The 13,966-nt window shown below is 36.8% G+C and overlaps 1 protein-coding gene and 1 long non-coding RNA gene across 4 annotated transcripts in view; one reads left to right on the forward strand and one right to left on the reverse strand.

The window, feature by feature from the left end:
• Nucleotides 1-12,898, forward strand: part of LOC139966100 (extended synaptotagmin-2-like) — a 57,550-nt gene extending 44,652 nt beyond the window's left edge. For 2 of the 3 annotated variants that reach the window (XM_071968801.1, XM_071968802.1), the window contains 5 exons: nucleotides 1,833-1,919; nucleotides 3,572-3,706; nucleotides 4,529-4,634; nucleotides 5,482-5,531; nucleotides 10,825-12,898. In XM_071968801.1, coding sequence (XP_071824902.1) covers nucleotides 1,833-1,919; nucleotides 3,572-3,706; nucleotides 4,529-4,634; nucleotides 5,482-5,531; nucleotides 10,825-10,903 — 457 coding nt within the window. In that variant the 3' untranslated portion in view covers nucleotides 10,904-12,898. Of the gene's footprint in view, nucleotides 1-1,832; nucleotides 1,920-3,571; nucleotides 3,707-4,528; nucleotides 4,635-5,481; nucleotides 5,532-6,801 lie in introns of all 3 variants that reach the window. The other variant, XM_071968803.1, reaches the window with a different exon arrangement.
• Nucleotides 9,792-13,966, reverse strand: part of LOC139966103 (uncharacterized) — a 33,053-nt gene continuing 28,878 nt past the window's right edge. Inside the window, exon 2 of the long non-coding RNA XR_011792463.1 lies at nucleotides 9,792-10,218. This is a non-coding gene — a long non-coding RNA (uncharacterized lncRNA). The remainder of the gene's footprint in view (nucleotides 10,219-13,966) is intronic.

The raw sequence follows: 13,966 nt of genomic DNA on the forward strand, positions 1-13,966 counted from the left end.
ATATATATAAAAGATTCAATCAATTAAACTCACTGCCTTCTTTCCCTTCGGTATCATGGCCAGGAAATGTTTAACGTTAATCTGATCTTTCACTTTGTGTGACAAATCGGATACTGCAGAACAGGAAAAGATATTATAATTTATCATCGTCGGTTACAATAATTTGTCCTTAATGTTGAACTTCTGCCCTCAGGATTTTTCTTTGGATTTTCTTCATTAATTCCATTAAAATTTAAATGATTAATCCAACTTGCATTAAGCTTCAAGGTTAAATCGTGGATTGAATTGAATTATAAACTTGAATTAAATTGAAGAAATGATACAGTGAGAGTGAGTATTCATGCTACCACATACATGCTTCAAATTTAAGTCTCCTCGGGTTCATATATGAATCAATAAGGCCTTGAATCAAACCAGTGTGGTAAATGCCTTTTCAAGAGATGTTCAAGTTTTATATGTTGTAACCTTATAAATAATATCTTGTTGTAGTTTAGAAGCTAACAGCTTTGTATTCTCTGCTATGCTTTGCTCTTCTTCAGCTTTGTTTTTGTTTGCAATCCTTTTGTTTCATTATATTTAAATGACTATCCTCTTTCCTTAAAGTACTATTGTTTTTCTACCTGTTTACCTCTTTTGTTTAATTACTATTCTTTTTCAACCTGTTTGCCTCTTGTGTTATACTAACCATGCATGTTCCCTGCCAGCTGTTCAATATACAGTCAAAGTTAACAACAAGGTCAACAGATATTTTGGTCTTCTTTTATCTCGTCATTTTTACTGCTATTGTCTTTTGTCTATTGTCTTTTGCTTTGTTATTGTACAGCTTGTGCTTGCCTTGCTTTTCATTTGATACTTCTAACATTAACATTGCTGTCATTTAATATATTATACTTTTCAAACATGCATGAAGCATCACCATATTGTTTGGTTGTCTAACATAGTAAACTGAAATAGAAAGTAAGCTTTCTCCTTGTCGCGCGATAACAAAAACATGTGTTAGTAGCTTTTCCTATCGATCGGGGGTGTGTTTCATTGAGTAGTCAAGAAATAGTTTTGTTTGCGTTTCATATGTACACAAACAAGGAGAGTCATATGTATGGTTCAGTGATATTCATCTGTTTCGATATGAATTATCTCAGATTATTAAAGTGGTAGTGTCTATGAAATACCAGTGGGCATGCTTCGTGACAGTGATCCTGGAAACTGAATTGATGGAACATTTGCAAGTAATAGCAATGGGGTTGGTACAGTTTATTATGTGGGCCATTCATATTTCAGCTTTGCGAGACAGGTTGGAGTGGGGGACAGGTTGGAGTGGGAGAGGGTCTAATTATGGTCATCAAACGGTTTGGGTGGGATATGAGCCAAGAGGTGGAAGACAAGATTTAGAAGTGGAGGCTCGGCTTTCTGCTTATACAGTGATTTATTAATAAATATGTGTGTTTGTTGTTTATTAAATGTTCAGTCAATGTACAATCAAATGACATAGGTTGGTAAGGAAAAGTTTGCAAAACACGGTGTTAGATGAAGATGTCTTTGTTTTAGGAAATGTGGCTGGGGGAGGGGGGGCGGACAGGTGGGAAGGATGGATGTGTGTGACATTGAACAAAAACTGTAGCTATTCATATCAAAGAAATAAGAAATAATCACTTTGGAAGCAGCTGCCTCTGTTCATAATTTCATTTTTTTTTTTTAATTATCGTTAAAATGTTGAACCATTTATGACCAGCCAAACCGCAACAGCCTACATCTAAGATGTACTGTGTGTAGTTATGTTAGGCTTTGTGTACATAACGTCTTCACCTTCTTCAAATCTTTGTATTTTTATTCAGTGATCCCTCTGCCAGTGGTAAAATACAGCTGACGTTAAACTTTGACGAGAAGAAGAACCAACTATCAGTGACAGTCCATAAAGCACTGTTAGTTCATTTTGTCTCTTGGTTTGGTGTGTTGTTGTCAATGATTAGACCGCGGTCACACATACATTTTTGCAGACATATTGATGATCCAACCATGGTCAGACCACGGTATGGTTTGCGTGTGACCGCTCTCTACTATGGTCTGACGATCGTCCGACCATCGTCCACTAAAGATGATAATAAGCATCATTAGCCCCGAATTAAGCATGGTCCGACCATCGTTAGCAGGAAGAACCATGCGTGTGACTGCAATTGCGTTATACGACTATGCATTTTAGCATTAACACTGATCGCTGGAAATTCGGATTTCAATCCCTTGACATAGCGACGCGTGCCTAGATACATACGATGTAAACAACACAAACCTGCAATGCACTGCATACTGTACACTAATACATGCACTATACATACACACGTACGGTTTCTACCACAAAACAACACAACAGTCAACACTCCGGACAATTCGACAAGACAACTCGCAATGGCGGCCACAGCTCCCGGTGAAGCCTGAGAGGAACAAAAAGTCCTGACACTAATTGATTTATTTTGGGGGAAGAAGAAACAGAGTATGGTGGACAACACCGTCAGGAATAAGAAGGTGTTTAGGAAGTGCTGGAGATGATGGCGAAAGATGGATCCGAACGGACGCAAACACAGATTAGGACCAAAGTCAACAATTTAAAGAGCTGGTATCCATAATATTTCGCTGTGTTTTACGAATGAATATGCGTCTACACACTCTCCGTCGGCGAACAGCGGCTTCTTGTCTTTGCAGGAATGCTGCTTCCAATATGTGACACCTCCTTCGTAATACAAATCTCATAAGAATCAATGCGCTACGGCAAAGTGAGCTTCCATAGCCATCATTTACTACTTACAACTAAAAACCCTGCGAAACATCGTCAAAACCGTGACCCTTGACCGACCCAACGCAACTGCGCATGATAGCTTTGCGAAAGCATAATTAACTCACTGATGCATGTGTCCACGAAATAACTATCGTCCGAATATAGTACAATTAGTCGTGTGAGTACGCGTGACCGCTACCGTAGTTAGTTTAATATGGTCGGACTATAGTTAAGAAACGATGGTTGGAAGATGCAATTTTATACGTGTGACCGGGGTCTTAGTTAATAAGTAATAATGTTCACACCAGCATTCATTTCTATATCAATACATTGTGCAACCTGCTGGAGTTTGGTGTTACGTGATTCCTAATTTAACTTTACATGATTGAGAATATATAATAAAGGAGTCAATTGAAAATCTTTAAACATGTAGTTACCCTCCTAGGTTGTTTTTCTTTCTTTTCTGTATGTGAAAAAGGAAACACAAATGAAGCTGGTTTTGTGAAATACAGCTGTACGAGCCAGCTATGATGAAAGTGTAATGTGGTTTAGTGGCAGCAGCCTACATAAATCCAACAAATCCTCCCTGTGCCTTTCTTGGAGTTTTTTATCTGGGAATGTGTATTCAGTCATATATCTGGTATCCAACAAATTCCTCTCAAAGTGGTAATGGTATTCCTATTATTTTTATTCCTCTCCAAAGATATTAACCAAACGTTTAGGTACGGTTAGTCTATAAATTGTATACATTGCAACTCCTGACAGGAGTTTATGATATTATGTTTGATTGCACCCTCTCTACAGAGGTCTACCGTTAGAGGACGCCCACCATCCCCCGGACCCTTACGTCAGGATCTACCTGCTCCCAGATAAGAGCAAGTCTGGCAAGAGGAAGACAGATGTGATCAAGGAGATGAGAGATGCAACATATGATGAGATGTGAGAATCAAATATTTTTACACCCCCCCCCCCCAAAAAAAGAAACATGCCATATTAAGATCTGCAAGCAGAATTCAAACATATAAATGTGGTATTACATGTTTGAAAGGGTTCATATAGGCCCCTTGACCTCGGGGCCCCTTGACCTTGGGGGCCCCTTGACCATATAGGCCCCTTGACCTTGGCCCAGGCATCATTTCTCTATTGGGTAATCCAGCAATGATTGTACCCACACGGTATCCTGCCCTACTAAATATGTTATGTAGGTATTTAGAAAAGTAATTTGATTTGAATTGTAATATGTTCTCGTTTTCCTCTGTGTTTGTTCGCGGTCATTAGAAAACGTTTGCCCGGAAGAAGTCTCATACATTTATGTTACTGTGTTAAAAGTTGATAACATTGATTCGATTACTCAACAATGCTTACATGACAAGTGGCTCTATAACAGATATTTAATCAGGCAATCTAGCCCCCACCTCCTACCACCCATCAACATTGATTATATCACCCCTGACCCCTCTCCCATCATCTCCACCCCCCCCCCTTACCATCAAGGCATGAACTGTGGATAAAGTTAAGTGTTGATCCTGTTAGTGCTAATCTTCTTAGAATTATGGAATGTTCATCCCATTGACAGTTATGTTCAAAGTACGGACAACAAAACAATGAAAGTGCTAGTTTATGTCAGTATGGCTTTTTTCTTTAATATACCGGTATCTGTGCTTTGTCATCTCATTCAGTTCAATGTTACAGTAAACCCACGTCAGTGACCTCTAGACAGAGAATCACTCCTTTTTGTTGTTTCCATTTTATATACATCAGATTTGTGTTTCCCTGTAAAAGAGCTGACCTTTCTGACCGGACGCTGGACATTGCAGTCAAGAATGATTCGTCTTTTATGGCTTTGTCGAATCCACTTCTTGGAAAGGTACGATCAAGATCATTTTATGTCACAAAGTTTGTTTGTTTTTTGGGAAAATATTTTTGAAAAAATATGAGCGATATGACAGGGAAATTCAAAGCAATCACATTTTCCTTGTAGCTTAAATAATAATAATAATAATAATTTACTTTTTAAATCGTAAAATCCACAAGAGTGCTCCAAAACGCTATGTAACAGTAAAACAAATACATGATTCATAATGTGTAGCAAAACTGCAGAATAAAATACAATCAAACTTGACCAAATGTTGAGGATATTCTTTTGATTGTCTGACTTACAAGAGTCAGTGAAAAAAAAAATTCATGAATACTTTACAACAATGCTTAAGTTGCATGTAGATATTAATTATGAATATTTTCTGCTTTGACGTCTGGATTGTAGGTCTTATTCCATCATGGACTCATACTCCCAACCTGATGCTCAGTTCTGCTAAGGGTCTTTTTTGACGTTTTTAGTTCAGTTATTAACATCCTAAGCATGAAAATAAATTTACCATCAACATTCCTCAGCATTATGACATATTTATAGTGCAATCATTTCATACTTATTTCCCATCAACCTTTCCAAGCGCCTTCCAAGCCCTTCTTAAAAGTCCTGACAAATGTATCAAGCTATCAGTGGTTTCATTTGTAGTAGTATATCGAGTAAGAACATCTCCATGAATATGCATGATTTAATTAGCATGTAAAAGACCTAAGACATACTCTGTAGTCTTTGGTTGGTGCAGTTGTATTATTTACTTGGTTGAAACCATGGAAACAGCAGTCGGCCAAAACGATGGACTTATTTGTACTCTATTCATGTTTTATATTTTTTAATTTTTTCTTAACAGCTTTCTCTAAATCTTGGCAATCTCGATCTTGATGAATCTGTGACAGAATGGTAAAAATTTGATATTTCTTGTCTTGTTTTTTTTTCATTTGTTTTGGTTGTTTGTTTGTTAGTAAATGTTTTCTTATCTCATAGGTTAATAACTGCTTTGCCATTGTTGAAATGCTGTTATTGGTAGCATTTGTATGATTGTTGCATTTACCAGTGCAAATTAAACAACAGTATGCCGTCTTGCTATGTCGAGACTTCTCTATTAACTGCTGACCTCGTCTTCACAAACTAACATCACTTTTATTTCTGAAAAAGTGCAGATTGAACAATCAAGAGGGGGCGGCGGGAGTGGATGGTGAGGCAAGGAAGCTTTAAGTAAATCATTTGAAGTGTGTGTTTTGCAGCAGTTTAGTCTAAAATGGGCCAATCAAGTGTTTAACAACATTTGTAAAGTGTGACTCTTATATTCTGTGTTGAGATTTATATTCTAAGGCCAAAATTTAACCACATATTTTTTCCATAATTAGTATAGGGACAGGGTGGTGCTAAAACTGTGCGGGAAAATTCGGGGGGGGGGGGCCTGAAATCTCTGATACGTTGATTAATATTCTTATATTGAGTTGCAGTATATCTATTTTCTAGAACCTCATGTGTTTGAAATTGTTTTGCATATAATAAATAATAATAATAATATCTATTTATGTAGCGCTTTACATTAAAGAATAATATCAAAGCACTTCTATGGGGACTATAGTAAAATCTGACAAAAAAACAAGTATAAGATAAGTACAGGTTAAATAAAAGGAATAAAGTAGTCAAAGCAAAATCATAAAAAAAATAAAAAATTAATGAAACTAATATGAATAATATTAAACAGACAAAAACAAGATCAGTCATTAAAGAACATGATAAAAAGATAAGTTTTAAGTTGGGACTTAGTGCAATCAAAGAGTTGGTAACAAGACAAATTATTTTAACTCAAAAATAAAACGGGGAACGAACCAAAAAGATTTCTGTTTGACTGAGATAAATGTCATGAAGATACCCCATCTTGAGACTGACTTGAATCCTTAATAAAATGTTAACATTTCTATTATCTAAGGCTTTAATAGGTATTAATGAAGACCCAAATGTATCACATTATGTTTTTTTATATATTTTTTTATTGGCCGTTTAAATATGATAAAATAATGCTGCCTAATGAATAAAACGCATGGGTTCGTATAAAAATAAAAGTCTGAGGACTAAACCGCAACTGAAAGAGAACCCACACTGACTGATCAAGCATGAATTTGAAGAGGTTTGTCTTGTGTTTTTATTTTCTGCACAGGTATAACTTGTCTGCAGAGTGAGTGGCTTCTACACCTTGCATGAGTTAACCAAAGAAATATCTACTGAACCGAAACTGCCGTCCCAGTAGTACCTGTTGTGAAAGGGTTTGAGGTCAATTGGAGTGACACCATCCTATTGATCTACAAGTCATGAATTTGTTTGTTTTAAGCAATTTATCTTTTACATTTTGTAATATGTCTTGCTTTGTTAACAGTGCATTGAAAATGCTGTCATATATTTGTCAGGTTGGCCTTTATTTGTCATTACAAAAGTCAGTTGAGCTTCTACTATGATCACTGGTGTTCTAGTGAGTGTAATACAATGGTTCTATGTTGTCAGTGAAACAGAGAAATATCTGTGGACTCGGAGGCCTTGTAAGCTTGTAAGGCCTTAAGAAGGGGGGCGAGGGAGGGGGGAGGATTCAGGTGTTAGATTCTTAAAAATACAGCTGACTACATAATTAAAAAGTTAAAGTGCCTCGCTTTGATCACTGATGGACCACTTTCACGTCGTTGTTATGTGGGCCTTTATTTTGTGTTATTTTGTTATTTGGGCCTTTATTTTGTGTTATTTTGTTATGTGGGCCTTTATTTTGTGTTATTTTGATATGTGGCCCTTTATTTTGTGTTATTTTGTTATGTGGGCCTTTATTTGGTGTTATTTTGTTATGTGGCCCTTTATATGGTGTTATTTTGTTATGAGAGCCTTTATTAGGTGCTAGTAGTTATGTGGGCCTTCATTTGGGTGTATTTCGGGTTCAATATTGCATACCAGTCATGAGAAATTTGCTATGAAAGTTTAGTACCTTTTCAGTACAGTTCGTTTTGGTTTTATTCAATGTCCAAGAAAGTATAGAGATGGGAGGTCTGCTTTTGAATTAGATCATTCTCTGAAAGACTCTAAAGGGAAATCATATTTTCACAACAGTGAAATTAGCTTGAAAATGTCAGGTACCAAATGTCACAGGGGTTAGGGGGGGGGGGGCGGGGGGGGAGATTGATGGAGGGTATTTGTCATTCTACTGGCTTTGAATGTCCAGCTTGACTTGTTTTGAAAACATTGCTTCCTACATTTGCTACAGTAAGTAAGAAGAATACAAGCTATAGGTCTGGTGGTTATTTTCAGTACTACTTACCTTGAAATTAATTTTAATATCCTTTTCAATTCGTGCTTATCTGTGAATTTGCCACTATCGTCTGTTTTTTATAAGAGTTGGAAACTGTCATTTGTTTTTTTTTTACTATGTGGTTTATAGCAGATTGTTTATATTTTCACAAACACAAGAAAAGACAAATGCATTTTTTTTTTGTGTCACACTGTAGTTAAGAAGCATAATCCATTGTTATTGATGACTGCCTCTGCTTATTCCTAATCCAGACTGGTGACTTCACAATCATTTCAGAAAGGAATTGTTACTAAACTGCTTATCTATCGCAAAAAGAAAAAAAATGGTCTAGTCTGCCTATGAAGAAGATCCTGCTAGGATTGAAACGTCGGGCCCTCTAACTTTGACATATTTAGTGTTTCTGTTTAAAGAGCCATCCAGAAACATCACTTAAATAGAGTGAATCATCTGTTTGTGTAATGACAAAAAGAAATGAAATAGATTGATGGTTGCTAGATTGAAGGAAGTTCAAGAATTAAAAGTTATAGAAGGAAAATAACTGAAATGATCAGTTGGAAGTGGACATACTTCTAGTGTGAGTACAATGTCCCAAGTATGAGTACAAGTACTGACCTATGTGTACAGACTGGAGTACCTGGAAGGGAATAATTCATTTGCAGTTTGCTGCATTCATCAATTCTTTCTGAGGTCGTATTGCACAAACGAGATACCATTGGTGAACTGTAATCTGAAAGCAAGATGGCTGTGATGTATGTATGGGTGCATATGTGTGTATGTATGTGTGTTTGTATGTATGTGTATGTGTGATTGTATGTATGTATTTTAGATCCTCCAGCAAGCAGGATCTCGCTTAGAAGCCATCAGAGGCTTATCAAAGCCGCAAGCTGACCGAAGTCAGTCTCTTAGATTCATATTTTAACGTCCATGATTATGAGTTGTCAATTGTCAACAACTCTGTAACTGGACAACATACATTAATCTTGGAGTGACTCGAACTCAGGACCTTATGATTGAAAGGCACCGGCGTTAACTACTGAGCTAACACTCCCTTGTCAAATTTCACTCCATCAAAACACAATTTGTACAGTTTTTAAAGAGAGCCGAATTAGAAGCAATTGTTCAGCTTCGCAATGAGTAATGTCTCCAGTCACTCAATCTCTAATGTGATAAGACTTGAATATATTTGTTATGTTTTGCTCGCCTAGAAATAGCACAATACAGAAATGTATAGTAGTGCATCAATTTTACCTTTTAATGAAATGACTTACTACGGCCCTGCAATGAATACAGAAGCTTCATGCCAACTACTTACACTAAATGTACAGTACTCTCATAGTAGATTAGATACTTGATACTAGTCTTCTAGTTCCATAAAATACTTGTGTTTGTCAAGTTATGTCAAGCCAATGTTTTGTCAATTTAGCAGACTTATTACCAGCTTATTGTACCACTATGGTGGCTTATTACCAGCTTACTGCACCATTATAGTTACAAGCTTACTGCGCCATTATGATGACTAATTGCCAGCTTACTGCACCATTATGGTGACTAACTACCAGCTTACTGCACCATTATGGTGACTAACTACCAGCTTACTGCACCATTATGGTGACTAATTAACAGCTTACTGCACCATGATGGTGACTAATTACCAGCTAACTGCACCATTATGGTGACTAAATGCCAGCTTACTGCACCATTATGGTTGCAAAGAAATGGTTTGAAGCACTTGTGTGGGTCATGCACTAGTTAAAATATCTAGAAGTATATCCTGTTGTGAAGTTGCTCTGTACTTTTGAAATTTAATATATCAGTATGCACTTCATGAAGTTCCTGTAGATTTATTGTTACTGCAAGTTGCTGGTAGGATCTTTGTTTTTAAGTTACATTTTGTTTGATTCAGCCTTAGTGTGTCCATTAGAAGGTGCAGCTTTTATTCAATTGTTTTTATCCTTTACTTTCCCAAGATTGATTCTTTTTTGAGGTTGTTTTCTGTTGTGAATTTGTTTGAAGCCTTGCTTTATTTTACATTTGTTTGGTGCATTTCTCCGAAATGATAGAGGTTTTATTTGTTTTTTTATTTACTTGTTTTGTTTTCTTGCAATTTTTTTTTTTTGTATTTTAAGACCAAACTGAAATTGTACTCTTATCAGCTTTTACCATATGTGTTTTTTGTCCTCAAGTGTCTGGAGGGTCTTATTTTTATTTTATTTTTTTTTATTTTTTGGGGTGCAAATTTCAGTAATTATATGTTTCCACTGAATGAATGAGACATTTCACACCCTTTGCCTAGTTAATTCCTCTTTATTCAGTTAAAAACAGATCTGATGTTTCCATATATTCTGCTAGAAATTTCATAATTCAATATTCATTCACTTTTTCTCCATGAATGTAGTCATGTAAGTGTGAAGCCAAATCACCTCCAAGTATGTTACAACATCTGAAACTGATCAACTCTGACCAAAGTTGGCGATTTTGTTGCTTTCGTCATTTCCATGGTATCTTGTTGTCATAGAAAACGATTATTAATCTTATTTGATCAGAATCAGTGCCAGAGGATTGCATGTTGAAAATTTAGACCTATCTAATGAAATTTTGACATTTTTGGAGGAAAATGGCCCAGGTTTTAAAGCAACTTTTTGTGCTTGGTTGGTCAATTTTAAGATTGCTACTGTCAAGTATCGATTCATAAATTCTCAAATGAATATTGCGATGGACTGAATCAAACTAAGACACTCTTCCATGTCTTTGTACTCAATGTAGGCCAACCAGTAAATAATTAAACATACCTTCTGGTTCTCAATATTTTGTCGCCAAGGCACTAGTTTTCAAATAAGTATTTTAATTCAGTATACACTTGTCAACTTTCATTTTAACCTTTGATGTTTTCGCCAGGTTTTTCCTTGATAGGGATAATCCGGAGGAAGTATCCATGAATTCTATATCTGCTACAGCTGCAGGTAATGATCTCTGAGGAAAGACTAAGAGGCTCTTGATCATATTTAAACTGATATATTCAACTGTTGTGTGCTTTTGTGTATACACTACATTGTTTTGTGAAGCCTTCATTTAAAATTCTATACTGTCTTCGAGACCTTGTGTAAGTAAATTCTTGAATGTATTATCAACACGAATGTCTTATGATTTTACCAGTATTTGGAAAGAGGGACTCTTACTACTACAAGTCCATCTCTCAAATGTCAAGATGACTTAAAAGTCAAGATACCCAGACTATTAGTTTTATTTTCATTAAGATTGTGGCAAGTTGAATGGTATGTTTCCATTCCTAATTAATTGAAACTTGATGTAACAAGTTAAGATGACAGCATTGTTTTAAGTGTTGCTATGTCCACATTACATTTCTATAGATGGTATTTTCATAAAGCATGGAAATCCTGCAAGGCAATGCATGATGTTAAATAATTTAGTCAAATCATGTTTTCATATTTGTTAGTAATATAATGACATGTTAACCGTCACACCTCACAACCTTCTACCCCTGTCTGTTTCTCCTGCACAATTCTCCTGTTTCTTTCCTGATCCCTATCCTCTTTCTTCCTCCACTTCCCTTTCTACCCCTTCTCACCCTTCCCCATGCCTCTTTTACATCTCTCAGCCCTTCTCCATCCTCCTTCCAATTGCAATTAACCTTTTCCCTTCCTCCCCCTTCCCTTCCCTTCCTCTCCTCTCCTCTCCTCTTTCTTCCTTCCCTTACTTCCCTTCCTCCCCCTCCTCCCCTCTCCTTTATCCACCTCCTCTTCCTACCCTTCCTATCCCTCCCCATCCCCTTCCTCCACTCCCTACCCTCTCCTTACCAACCCCCTTCCCCTCCTCTCCTTCCTCCCCCTTCCTTCCTCCCTCTCCTCCCCCTCCCCCTACCTCCTCTCTCCTTCCACTCTCCTCCCCTTCCTCCATTCTCCATCTTCTCCCTTCCATTCCTTCCTCCCCATTCCTGACTACCCTACCCTCTCTCCTCTCTGGACATTTCTCTCCTCAGTGCTTTAAATGTCCTGTAGGAATTGTTTATGTTTATTCATGTGCCTTATATTGTGTTTATCTTACACTAATACAAGTTGGTGTTTGGTATTCACTATTCAGTTCCTCATTATTCAGTGGTGGGTAACTAACTGCCTCTGTTTCAATCAGGTCAACACAGAGAAAGTATCTACTATGCCGGGTAGAGAATTACCTGCTTGATACCATTTTGTTCTAGTGTATTGTGCTAACATTAGTTCATAACACATTTACTAAGTGCTCTATCTGAATTTCTTTTTTTTCAAAAATGTGTTCATTTCTACCTTTACTACAGCTGTTGTGTACATATATTCCTAATACAAGATAATTGGTATATCAGGTTATCATGTCCTACAGGATGAATATCCTGTTATTTGAGTTATTTAGTTAATAATTGAAATTTTTACAAGAATGAATTCTTTGCTTGTAAGTCTGACAATGGGTTGGACATCAGTCACCCTCCTTCCACCTCTTGTACACACACATACCAAGAGGAGTCACAGTTTGGCAGATTTAACTACCTCTTGGACTATTAACCCAAGAGTACTGTTTTAGTCACTCAGATCACCGGGAAATTTCAAACGTAATAACTAGTAACAGTAAGAGGAGTACAACCTCCCACCAGGGGTGGAGTGGGGCGAGTGAAAGTCTTGAAGCAGAGGGAATGTTTAAAACTGGAACATTATGTACTTTAAACATAGTTGTGAATGGCCTCTATAGCTCCCCTCCCCCATCCTGTCAACTACACATGCCGTGTGGGGTGGGGTTCAGTAGTTGGACTGGTGGCCACAACAACCATTTGAAAATTTTGCAAGATAAAACGTGGTAAGAGAGATGAATATATTTACGTATGCAGTTTATGTAATGTTTTCTTGAATGAAAAACGAAAGATTATTTTTATCTTGTGAATCGTTGCTGTGATTAATCTTGAAAATAAATTGAAATCAGAAATGAACAGGGTTTGTTTCCATAATTTATTGGATTTTCAAACGAACTTGTTCATCAATTTATTTTGTTTATATTTGATGGGCCATCGATGATGGTACACCTGGTGGGTAAGATCTCAGGGGCTACGGGGGGGGGCGGGGCGCAAGTGTCCCCAGCCCCGCACACTATAATTACCACTTCCTGCTAATGACAACTATACTTTTATACGGGTCTGCTGAGAAAGCCGAGCAGGAAGGAAGTTGTACAGCGGGTGAGCTCTCGAGATATCTCATAAATTTGAAAGTTCTTGAATGTTTCCAATAAATTGATCTCGAGCCATGACACATGATGGTACTATCTAAATATCTTACGAGTATTTCACTGTAAGGTGATACTGTCTTATATTCAATTGATCAAATAGAATGATGAGCGAGGAAATATGATAGAATAATTTATAAAGACTTGAGAAGTTCTCGAATGTTCAAACTTCAAAACAAAAAAGGAACATGATAGGCATACTTGCATCTCAGTTTAAAAGGAGCCCAGTCTTCTATATATCACTGACAATATTAATGGTACGACAAAGTCACCAGCTTTCCCTTCTCCGCTTACACTCCTTCATAAAATGGAAGAATCAAGACGGAAATAGTAAAATATGATTTATAAAGTTTTTCAGAGGTGCTCGACCTTTATACATTGAAATGTTTGTCAAAATATTTCTACGGATAAGATGTTCATTCATCATTAGTAAGAAGAAAAGGCCAAGACTAAAACGCACAGAAGAAGAAGAGGATAATTCATGATTAGATTTAACAATATCAACCCAGATAAAATGTTCCCATGCAGACCTACAATCAGGTCTAGCACATATATGATTGTTTACTTCTTTTATTACGGAATCAGCCAGAAGAAATGGCGGTTGACATGACTTTCAATATAAAGTTATGAAACTGTTCATAAATCGTGACGAACTTGGGCCGCTTGGTCTACTTGTTAACACTGAACTTTTGTAGACCTACTAGTCCGGAACTTCGTCATGTATTAAGGGTATCAGACCTGAAGGGAATTATTTTACTTTATCACTTTGAAAGTATGG

Source organism: Apostichopus japonicus, chromosome 4, assembly GCF_037975245.1.
Source record: "Apostichopus japonicus isolate 1M-3 chromosome 4, ASM3797524v1, whole genome shotgun sequence".
Taxonomy (NCBI): Eukaryota; Metazoa; Echinodermata; class Holothuroidea; order Aspidochirotida; family Stichopodidae; genus Apostichopus; species Apostichopus japonicus.